This window comes from Triticum aestivum, chromosome 4B (assembly GCF_018294505.1).
Source record: "Triticum aestivum cultivar Chinese Spring chromosome 4B, IWGSC CS RefSeq v2.1, whole genome shotgun sequence".
Taxonomy (NCBI): Eukaryota; Viridiplantae; Streptophyta; class Magnoliopsida; order Poales; family Poaceae; genus Triticum; species Triticum aestivum.
In genome coordinates, this window is record NC_057804.1 from 445,501,938 (window position 1) to 445,514,091 (window position 12,154).

The following is a 12,154-nucleotide window of genomic DNA, read 5'->3' on the forward strand; positions in this document are numbered from 1 at the left end:
GTTAGTCCGTGGCAACGCACGGACACTTAGCTAGTTATCTGTGGTGTACGGCGGCGCCTGGTTCGTCTTGTGCGGCGGGTGCACGTGGTCATCATTGGCTCTATGACAACGACTCGGCCGCCGCCGTCACTGCGAACTACATGTTGTTCCCGAGTACTCGTTGTTCCCGGATGTAAGATCTCCAGCCGTTCGGCCTCCCAGGGCACCGAAAAAAGCGGCTTGGGAATGAGCTGGTGCTAGATCGACCCCTGGGGTTCGTTTCTCCCCAGCCACGCCCCCAGGTGCCCCCACCCCCTGCGCCTCATATTCGAAATCCATCATTCCCGCTCAAAGAAACAACAAACCGGCGATCATCGCAATAGTTCGGTGATTCGGTGCCACAGTTCGGCGATTAAAATAAAAGGACACGCAGTAGTTCGGCGTACAAAAAAGGAAGGACGCGGAAGGAATACATCAAACGTCGAGCTCAAACTCCGGCGGCGTTGTCGTTGGCGTACGCGGGCTGGGAGGAGTCGGCGCAGCTTCCAGGCTGTTTGGCACGGCTTCTGTGTTGCTGGGCGCGGCGGAGGCATCATCGTTGGGGCTGGGCGTCGCGGAGGCATCGTCATCAGTCGCCGGGCTGGGTGGCGGCATCGGCATCGCCGGTATCTGGTTCAGGATGAGGCCACGCTCAGCCAAGAACCATGCCTTGACCTTCTCTTCGCCGCCCATCAAGAAGGCGAGGTCGTTGTTCCTCTTCTTGGCGTTTTGAGCTTTGAGTTTCGCGGCGGCGTTGGTGCAGAGCAAGTCGAGTTTCACGGCGCTGTTCATCATCAAAACAGCCCACCTTGCCTCAGTTTTATCTTCTAGCTCGGCGGCCCTGGTCTTGGCGTCGCGAGACAGTGTTCGATGGACGCTTGCACGCGCGCGACAACCGACTCGGCGTATTTCACCTTCTTGGCACCTTTGTTGCCGTCCGGTCGCCCTTCGGACGCGCCCGCGGTCGGCGCGTCCGGTTTGTACGTCTCTTTGGCCTTGGCGATGGTGCATCGGACGGCCGCACATTTCTCGCACTTGTCGATCCGCTTGAAGACGTGGAGGTACTTGAAGTCTGCGTCGCTGTTGTCATCGTGAAACATGGCGAACATGTGTAGCAGCTGCGCCGAAGAAAGTACATCAGTCGGTGCCAGAGTGCGCCAGGGCGTGCCCACGGCGCGCACAAAACGAAAGAGCGCGCGCCCGCCGAAAGGCAACAGTAAGGACGGCGTGCGATACCTGATCCTCGACGCTGGTGCCGCTCTCCGGGCGAGCCGCGACCTCCTCAACGATCCCATGCCATTTGTTGCACGTCGTTTGGATGAGCCCCCAATGGTTCGTCATCGCCTTCGACCCCCGCTTCATGTGCATGCCTTTGAAGTAGGGGTCGGCGAGCTTCCGCTCGTCGAACTCGGCCTTGATGCGGTCCCCATACGTCTCGATGCTCTGATTCGTGCCGGTGACCGGGTCGAGGCAGACGACCTTCCACGCTTTGGCGAGGCACTCCTCTTCCTTGGACGCCCATTTTATGCGTGGCTCGCCGGACTTGGCCGCCTTCTTCTTCTTCTTCTTGCCTTTCCTCGTCGGCGCCGGCTCCTCCTCCTCTTCTTCCTCCTCCTCCGGCTCTTCCTCGTCGTAGTCGAGCTCGTCGTCCATGTCGGCGAGGTCAATCGAGTCGTCCTGCACAGTGAACCCGGGGGAAGCGGCAGCGGCAGCCGAGCCGGCTGCGATGATGTCCTCCATGTCGGCCACCATCGTGTCGGCGTCGCCAAGATGAGATGAGGATGAGGCTTGTGAGTAGAGGCCACGGCGAAGAGGTGGCGTCGGTGGGGCTGCGTAGTCTGTCGGCGAGTACGTGTACGGCGGGTACTGCACGCCGGCGAACGCGGGCGAGGGCGTGCGCTGGACAGGGCGCCCATGGGGGAAGGTGATGTTGGGGTTGAAGCCACCATGGGCGTCCCCATCGGCATAGCCCGGCGATGGCGTACTCCATGGGTGCGGCGACGACGAGAACCCGGCCGGAGAGCCGACGCTTTGCTGGCTCCAGGCCGCGTACGGGTGCCCACCGGGTGGATTCATCATTGCCGCACGCGCCGCCTCCGCCTGTTCGGCCGCCTGCTCCGCCGCCGCCGCAGCCGCAGCGTGCGCCGCTTTTTTCCTGGCCTTCTTGGCCCTGTTGCGCCTGTCGGCGGTGACGACCTCCCCGCGCTCCACATCCACCTTCCACTCGGCGTTGCTCATGCCAGGGGGCTTGGACAGCGGAGCCCTCGGCTTCCTTTGCTTCGGCTGGGCGGCGGCGGCGGTGGGATCCGTCGCGGCGCGGGGCATCACGTACTTCTTCAGCGGCATGGCGGGCGGAAGGGCAGGGAGGAGGCGGGGGTTTGGCGGGAGGAATGGAGAAGAGAGGGGGGAGCGGGAGGAAACGGCAGGAAAAGGGCTTCCGGTTGCCGATAGAGCGAGCCCACGCCGCTTTTCGCTTGTGCCGGCGCGCCCAGGCGACACCCGGACGCTTGGGTTCGTGACGGGATCGCCGGCTCTGGATTTCGCCCAAACCGGCGCTAAACGAGATCCTGGGGGCGCGGCTGGGCCGATTTTCGGCCGCCGGCGCTAAAAATTCGGCGGGGGGGGGGGGGGGGCTATTGGGGGCGCGGCTGGAGATGCTCTAACGAGAATGACTTCTTGGGGTTCACTGTAATTTCTGAATGGTTCTAACTTTTGGCTTCTCAAGTTTCACATGATACCAATAGTTATCGACCAGAATTGATCCACGTGATGATAACCTTATAAAGTCCTCAAGCAAATAAACTATAGGTTTGTCATTAAGATCTCGCTGTAATTTCCTTGTTGATTTTTTTTAACTTGTAGAACTCTAAAGTTACAATAGTTAGAACTGTGTTTTTTATATTTCAATTTTCAGTTTAGTTTGTGTTAGGATAGGTTGTAATCTCTGAACTCAGCAATCAAAAGTATTATTAGTAGGCAGTATCTATTGTTTTACATATAGCTTACATTCTCTTACATTGATTATTTGGAAGTTCACTAAGAATGGGATATATCGTGCTTCCTCGGCATACAAGGCTTAGTTTGAAGGTCTGGCATCCTCTGATCTTGTGCAGTCCGTGTGGAGGGTGTGGGCTCCCCCGAGGTGCAAATTTTTTGCTTGCGTAGTTCTTCAAAATAGGATCTGGACATCAGACCGCTTGATCTGTCGTGGCTGGCCCAACTACGGATCGTGCCCTCTTTGTAAGCATGCACAGGAGTCCGCTGCTCACCTACTCTTCCAATGCCGCTTCACATTGCGCATTTGGAACGACATCCTACCGTGGCTTGGAATGCACCACATCTCTACTACTTCATGGTCGGCGAGCGCTTCGGTCAAAGGATGGTGGAACGGTAACCTTCAGATTCGTCTCGGCTCCCCCAAAGCCCTTGCCTTATTGATGATGCTCATCTCATGGGAGATTTGGCCCGAGAGAAACGCTAGAGTCTTCCGCAACGTGGCGGTCCCTTCGGTGGTCATCATTAACAAGATCAAGCACGAGGCGTCGCTCTGGGTTTTGGCAGGTGCCAAGCACTTGGGTATTGTAATGCCGCGAGAGTAGTTTTTCTTTAGTTTGCCGCTTGCGGCTCCTGTCTAAAACCTTCTTCCTTAATCAATGAAATGGCAAGGCTTTTGCCTAGTTTCAAAAAAAGTACATTCCTTTACATTACTTACAGTATTTCGTAGCCGTATCTTCTTGCCAAATTCACTTTAAGTTTTGCCTCTTGTTGTGTTGTAATCTCTACTCTAGGTGCATTGTGATTTGCCTTTTAATGCATAGAAATTTCAATGTAACTGGGATTCTAAGCTTTATTAGTGACTTTTCTCATGTTTTACCATACATCTGGATATGAGTTACACTAGCCAGAAGTGGATTTTCCTTATGTTTTTTATGCAAAGTTCAGTGTAATTGTGCTCTAATTCCTATGATCTTCTTTTTCGTCTTCTTTTTAGTGTTAGCCAAAGCATGTTGATCCAGTGCGCATTAGCATTACTCGAGAAGTAGTGATCTGCAGGACACAATCATGTGAAATTTAGGAAATTAGATTGCTAGGGATCTGACCTGGATTGATCTGCCATGCTTTGCTGCAAGTTTATCATCTACATTTCCTTGTAATTTCCCATTTTCTAGCTTCGTTCTCCTCTTCTTCTTCAATCTTTCTTTTCTCTCCTTTTTCGCTACCTAAAAGAGGTATATTGTTGTGCTTCAGCCGCAAGTCTCTTTGTAGTTCTAGCAAAAAAGAAAAGGTCTCTTTTTATAGGGGTTAGGTATGGTGGGCTTAGGAAGGTTGTTCTGGCATGATATTGGGCCTCACTAGAGTGCATTTATTTGGGCTGGTTATAAACGACCTAAAAGTTATACTGATATACTTCACACAAAATTTGAAACTAATTTTATTTTCGGTCGATTCTTTCAGCCGTTCACAGGAGACATACACTTATGTTTTCTCATACATGCAGTTGTTTACATATTAGTCATAATTAATGTTGTACCACTAGCCAGCCACGGTGTGTGCTTTCCCTATCATCTTTAGAAGTCAGATTGCTCTTGCTTGAGTGCATAGTTTGCTCTATTATGTTGTGGTCGGTTTGATTAGCAAAATGTGTGCGGTTCCTCTGTGTTATAGAAGGAAGAATTATGGTTTCAATATCAGGCAACAATCATCCTTGTTGTTCTTCCTCCTGAACATGCATGGATTCTTATCACTTCCTCTGTAATTTTCTGTACTGCCAGTTTATTTCATGTTAGTCACATGTCCCAGTAACTAGCCAAAGTGAAGACTGATGAATGCTCATAACTTGAACTTGTTCTAGCTGCATGTTTTCATCCAAGTCAGATTTTTTATGTGCACTTGAGAACTAACCATGCTTGTACAGAACCGAAATTGAGCAAGTTTTCCAGTCTTTGGTAGAAATTGAACAAGTTTCTCATGAATACTTTTTTAACTTCAAACCTACTGCTCGTCCAGCTCTATGATTTCTCAAAACCTCTTGGTTTTGCGGTTTAGAGATGTGCTTTCTTGCACTAGATAAATAGGTTATTAATCATGCAACTTCCTTCTTTTGTCATCCCTTTCATATTTTTATATTTCAGATACTCTGTGTAACATGTGCAATGCCATGGAGGTGTGTGTGGGCATCAGGCATGATTGCTTGGTGTAGATAGTGCCTATATTTTACTGATATGCTTGGTTGAACAGTAGTACTTATGTTACATGAGAACTTGAGAAGCAACGTAAGATGAAGTGCAACATGGTGGACATGGGTTCGTGACAAAGCTAGTGGAGAGATGTTAGGGGCAATGGTGGAAGAAATTGTTAAATGTGGTACCTCAGCGCTAGCGACAAGGCGGTGATAGGTTCCGACTTCTCATGGAGCAATGCAATGTGCAACAACATCGTATTGGGTTCCATTTCCGACTAGAGAAGAACTGATGAACGACATGTGTGCGATTCATTTGTTCATTCATTTTATCCTTCCTTATTCCACTGAACTCATATTCATTTACTTTTGCACTTATCCATGGTTTGATGGATCAAAAAAATTAGTGACATTAATTGTAATGAGGAATATCATATATCCATAAGCCTCAGATGGTTCTTTCAGTAGAACATGATCATTATGGTTTTTCAGTAGAACATGATCATTATGTTTGTATATACAACCAGTAAATATTTTAAAATGCCTGTGGCAGCACACGAGCATTCTACTAGTGTATAGAGCATAACTGAAGCAATTTCTCTAAAATTATTAGGAAACTAAACTATATTCCAAACTGCAAACAGCATCGACATACAAACAAGAAACACTCATCTTGGTCGATCACATATTCAAAACAATGAAACAATTAAGATGAACAAGTGAATTACCACCCACCATAAGTTAGCTACATTGTATAATACGTGAAAAGCGCAACACTGCATTGTCAATTAAGCTAACCGACTGAACAACAAAGTGTTACATGGAAACAAATTGACTATGACACAAAGCCTTGTCAAAACATTCCTTGGTAACACTAGGAGCTCAGCTTTCATCTATTCAACCAGCTTGAAGCTCTGCAATAACAGACCTTACTTCCTACTAGAAGCAAAGAACTCACCCTGACACTAACTTATCTCTCTTCCTCAAAGAAGGAACAAAACTTCATTATTCAGCAGAACACAAGTCACCTGCCGTTCACACCCACATGCATAGCCACTTTGAGACTCAACGCCTCAATTGTGCATTAAACATCCCGTCTTCAAGATATGTGCTGAATGAAATGCACTCAGAATCTCTCGCCAAATCTGAAGAAGACGGTTCCAGCCCCAGTATTGTGATCTACGATGTACTCTCCTCTTACCAAGCCAAGCTTGACGCCAACACCATAAGAAGATCCATGGCCAACGCGTCGGAAGAACTCAGTAGGGTTCCCTTTCACATCCTTGGAACTCCCAAGGTCGGTGCCATGCTCAGCAAATCCATAAACATATGTGTTCTTCACGGGTATGCGCACCTCACCAGCAACCTGTGTGGATTAAGAGGCAAATAAACATGAGCTGCCAACAAAGCAACGACCAACATATCTAACACTAAATTATGTGATGACACATGTCGATTATTTAAACTTGTCCAATCTAATGAAACAAATCAAAAGGTAAGCAGTAACTCACAAAACATAACATGATTGATGTTAAAAATGATGCATCAGACTAAATTCCAAGGTTCTGTAGTAATACTCACCTCCAGAACATTCCTAGATGCACCCAGTTCACCCATACCATAGCCCCTAACTGAGTAAGGTCCTCCAAGTGTAAATGCATCATAGCTCGGCAGATCTCCTACACAACCTGCATAATGACCATGAAGAACCAACACAGCTGGCAGCGGCTTGCCAACACCTTTCTCTTGATTATTTAAATTAATGAACTTTGTCAATGTAAGCTGATGACGGTTAAAGAGTGGGCTTTTGCTTCCAATGCCAAGACCTTGATCCAACTGCAGTTAACAAGAAAAATCTCATAAGAAAATATATCGCCACGAATTTTTCTACAGGCACATGATGGCATTAAACAGTAAAAGAGACATGTTCACAGGCTTGTGCAGAGCTATCAAAACATTTAATTTAACAAATAAATTACAGGCTCTGTTACTACTGAACATATATAATAAACAAAAACATTCACTGGAATGTGACCAAACTCAATTTTATGTACTGTGTGGAAGTCTCGAGGTTGAAGCAAATATAAACCATAAAGAGGTCTTGTCCTTTTCGACATTATTAAGTACAGGATTTTATCCTTGTCTGGAGCCGCTTAGTAATAAGGTTTGCTTTGTGTTTTCAGAAACATAAGGCTGCAGGTCAGCATACCTGGAAAATACATCTGTCACCAATGACTGCACCATTTACAAATTCTGTATTGTCTCGAGTAATATTTGCTTGTAGAAATGCCATTCGATCTACACCAGTACCACTGAGGGTCGTGGGAGGTCCATCCATGCTCAAGCCGCCACTAGGCATTGCCCGAGAACCATGTGTACAGATACTGTTGGTTTCATCACGTGTTGTAATCTCTTCCACCACGAGGCCATATGTGAATTTGCTCTGCCTTGTGAAGCTCTGAAATCCAGAAGTGTTATTTTCCTCATGTTAGAGACGTTTCTTGAATAGTTCACAAAAAACAAAATATGTAGAAGGTAATATCAATTTGTGCAAACCTCTGTTATGTTGGCTTTAAATCCAACTCGGTCAACCCAGACAGGTGGAGCTTCATCCATATTGGGGCCAGCAACAAAGACAGGACTCAATTTCCTGGTGTTGAAGCAGCTAGTTTTGAAGGTGCGGTTCTTATTACGGTCATCCACACCGTCCAAATAAGGATGGACGTATTCAAGCTTGAATGAAAGATCATCCTAAAGACCCACAAAACAAATGGATAAGCACATACATGTGGAAAACCAAAATTCAGAAGTGATAAAACTTCTCAGGAAGGAATGCTAGATCCATATTAGGTTGTCTAAAGACAGACAAATACAAGGCCAAAAGGAAATGAATCGATGTCCGCTGATGATGATAGAAAGTTAGCAGACATGTATGTGTGTCTTACGTATCACAGGGTTGCACTTTAACAGTTACAATATGGACTATTCTTTTCTTTTATATCGTAGCGGGCAATTAAAGTTAAATTCTGCTTAAGGATTTTGTAGACAGAAGTGTAGACATGTACAAATGTACACTTCCAAGATGATAGCGTAACGAAGAAAACAGATAAATATCGGATCAAGAGTGACATGCTTGACTTATGCTGTGAATCTTTGCCGAAAAAGATTCCTCAATGATGATCTAACAGTAACTATAAGCAAGCAAACAAAAACTACAAGAAAAAGATGACACGTTACGAACTAACCTGAGGGTTGAGCAGGTTGCTGGATGTCACAGAACCAACAATGGATCTGTTAAGACCATAGATGTTGCGGTGCTCAAATGACACAGTTCCTCCAGGTTGAATGGATGCCTAAAAGAAATTTTCTATCAGATACGATGCCGCATAACAGGATTGCAATGTTCTGTAGTTTTCTCATTAGTCATGTACTCCCTCCGTCCCATAATATAAGAGCGTTTCTGACACTAGTGTAGTGTAAAAAACGGACGGAGGGAATATTTTAAATAAAGAATTCACAGAGAACAGAAAGCTGAGAAATGAGTAGGTATTTTACCAGGGTGGGTCTGCCTTGACGTCCAGGTACAATACTCCACTCTGTGCTTACTTCAGCAGACTTTGGTTCTAGTTCCTTAAGCTTAATTTCAACAACAATACCACCTTCTTTTGTCTCATCGGGACGTGGATTCACTTCTATATTGGAGAATAAAGCGAGCGAATTTATATTCTTCAGAGCTTGTTTTCCTGCTCCAATATTAAAGATATGACCAGGTCGAAGCTGTAATAGAAGCAGAAGTTCGAGTTAAATGCTGAAGTCCCAGAAATAATAACAGATAATCAATTGGAAAACATTGATAGCAGCAAAATGAGCATCTGAGAATCACGATCAAATTCAACATCACAGTCAGCATAAGAAAACACTCATCTTTATTAAAGGCATGCACAAGGAGACCTTACTAGCAGTAGCAGTAAGTATGAAGCAAAAAGTGATCTGTCATACTAATCCGTCATCAAACCATGCAACATAAAAGGGTATGGTCTTGGCTGCTACTCCCCTAGCTAAACAGCACATAAACAAAATTACACAGAAGTGCTAAAAGAAGGTTTCCAACTGTCAAGATAACCCAAAGACATCCTAGTTCAACAGGATATTGGAACTACTACAACACATAAACCTTCTTACAAAGACTGAAAGTCACAACATAGTGCATTGGCCAACAAAAAATGTCAGAAACATCACAAGAAGCTAATTTTAGTCACTAGTCAAAATAAAATGTCACAGAAATCACTACTCCCTGCGTTCCTAAATATAAGTCTTTTTAGAGATTCCAATATGGACTACATACGGAGCAAAATGAGTGAACCTACACTTTTAGAGATTCCAATATGGACTACATACGGAGCAAAATGAGTGAATCTACACTCTAAACTACGTCTATATACATCCGTATGTAGTCCATATTGAAATCTCTAGAAAGACTTATATTTAGGAACGGAGGGAGTAGATGCTAATTTTTAACAGATTAGTTGACTGTACAACATCATAGTAGTGCTAATAAAATTGTTCTCCCATGTTTGTTTTATAAGCTAGTGGTGTGCAGTGTTGAAGTGTATATGTATACCTGCTGGGGCAGCTCCCGGTCGATGATAGGAATTTGGGTATTCCCTTCCACAAAATTCCCTAGCTTATCCTGGAACTGGTACTCCACTTTGGTTATGTCCCCCTCGACCACCTCACACACAACCTCACTGGTGTTAAGGTTTCCAAAGTTCACCACTTGTGCGCATACAAAGCCCTCATTGTGGTACCATTTCTGAACATGGTCCCTGATCTTCTGCAGCATCCTGGCACTCACCTTCTCCTGTTTTTTCATCATTGCCAGAACCTCCCCTCGGACGGACTCTGGCAAAATGCACGGCATGGCACCGCGGACACGCTGCTGGTAATCCCGTTCCTGCTTCCGAAGGTAGTCCATCTTCTCCCTCTCAGTCATGTCCTGATCGAAGTCAGCCTGGCCGGACTGCGCCATAAGCCCAACATTGATGCACTTGAACTGCTTGGCTGCACTCCAGACGCTCTCTGTGAAGGAGACGGTGAGGCCAAGGGTGCCGTCAGGTTTGGCCTTCCCTTCTAGGTCAACCCGCTCGAACATGCCGCAGGAGACTAGCGTCTCGAGCTCTTTCAGAAGCTGCGACTTGGTGTACACGCCGCCTGGCTGCAGGGTAACCATCTCGAAGAAGGAATCCTCTGGCCCGGCATCCGTGGCGCCACCTCCGCCAGGGGCGGCACGGTCGAAGAACTTGAGCTCCGACAACTTGTATCTCTTCAAGCCGCTCAGCTTCGAGAGCGGCACGGTGATGTTGGCCGGGAGGCCATGCGGGTCCCAGTCGGACGACGACTTGTCGTCGGCATTCGCCGCGCCGGCGGAGAAGATCCGCGACCAGAAGCCCCCGCCGCCCCCGCCACCGGCACCGCCGCCGCCGCCGCCGCCGCCCCATCCGCCTCCCCCGCCGAGGGGGCCCCCGGGGCCGCCCCCAAAGCCGCCAGAGGAGGCGAGGAGGAAAGCGCCGGAGGCGGCGGCGGCGATGGCGGAGCCAAGGGCGAGGTCGGTTTTGGAGGTATTGGATTCGGATTTGGGGGCGGAGGATGAGACGGCGAAGGGGTTGTTTCGGGGTTGCGAGTTGTGCGATGCGGCGGCGGACATGGTGACGGGGCGCCCCCGGCCTCGCCGGGAAGGCCCGGCGGGCGACGGGGTGAAGAAGAGGCTCTGGGAGGTGAGCGCCATTTGGCTGCCGCGGATTAGGTGAGAGGGGGAGGGGGCGAGGTCTTCCTCTCCTGGAGGCTGGAGCTGGGCAAGGGTTTCTTCCCTATCTTCTGCCCCCGCTTCGCGTTTTTGTTGAGGGTTTAGCTTTGCTGTGCCCTTGCGTGGCGGCGTGCTGCCACCCGACTCCCATTGGTGCCACGGCCTATGGCTATTTTTTTTTCTTTTAAATTTTGATGCTGCTTTAGATTGCGAAAACAATAATACCAATTTGTTGTTTTTGAAAAGCCTAAGGTCATATACGAAGTATCAAATATCCATACAAACGCGCCCTTATAGAAAATAAAATTACATATAAAAATCTTGAGGGTGTCAAAGTCGTCTTCCATCCTGCATCTACCGACCACGCGTCATAAGCATAGCTCGATGCCGCCTATAGGTCTACGCCTTGGCACAACAAATTAAACTCATGAGCTTGTAGAAGTAGCAGCCAAAAAGTCGTCAATGAAGACCACGAGATGTCGACGATCGCAATCTGCAAAGCAAATCGTTGTCTCAGAGAAGAAAACACCATAAGAGCCTACAAAAATAGTTGGGTCTGGCTGAGCATATGCAGGCAAAAACCCAACATATGCATGTTGATTAGTTGCTTGCATTGCATCAAGGCCCAGATGGATGCATGTTTTTTTCAAAACGGAGGCAAAAGATTTGCCCCATATATTAAATAAGGAGAAGATAGAGTGTGTTTGTGCATGTTGTTTGGTTGCATGTGTTTGTGCTTTAGCAGATGCAAAGCACAATTGTTTGGTTGGGTGCAAGTACTAGGTCTTCTCACCCTTTTCAAATATGATGGACTTACCACCCATTTTGCAACACACAACACACTATGATGAACAACAGCAGAAGAACAGCGAGAACAAAGCAAAGAACATCAACAACAGTAGAAGAACAAAGAAAAACAAACGTCCACAATAGGACACACTATGATCATACCACAGTAGAACAGGAAGATCATAAGTACTACTAGGCATAAGTTTAAAACAGCGGGGCATTCTATGCCCATGCAGGACCCAGGGTGCTGCTCACTTCAGTTCAGACTTGACAGACAAACTACATGGCATGTGTGATGTCGCTGACACAGTTGTGCTTGGAGCACCGGACCATGCAGATGTTCGAGGTGTTGGCGTTGAAGATAT

General features: G+C 47.2%; 1 protein-coding gene across 1 annotated transcript; it reads right to left on the reverse strand.

Moving 5' to 3' along the window:
- Positions 1 to 5,883: 5,883 nt before the first annotated feature.
- LOC123092615 (protein TOC75, chloroplastic) lies at positions 5,884 to 11,082 on the reverse strand. Its single transcript, XM_044514417.1, has 7 exons — positions 9,819 to 11,082; positions 8,753 to 8,974; positions 8,443 to 8,550; positions 7,754 to 7,948; positions 7,407 to 7,655; positions 6,779 to 7,033; positions 5,884 to 6,563 (listed from the first exon to the last, which is right to left on the reverse strand). Exons 1-7 carry the CDS (start codon positions 10,980 to 10,982, stop codon positions 6,324 to 6,326), a joined length of 2,433 nt encoding a protein of 810 aa, XP_044370352.1. The 5' UTR covers positions 10,983 to 11,082; the 3' UTR covers positions 5,884 to 6,323.
- Between the last annotated feature and the right edge of the window lie 1,072 nt (positions 11,083 to 12,154).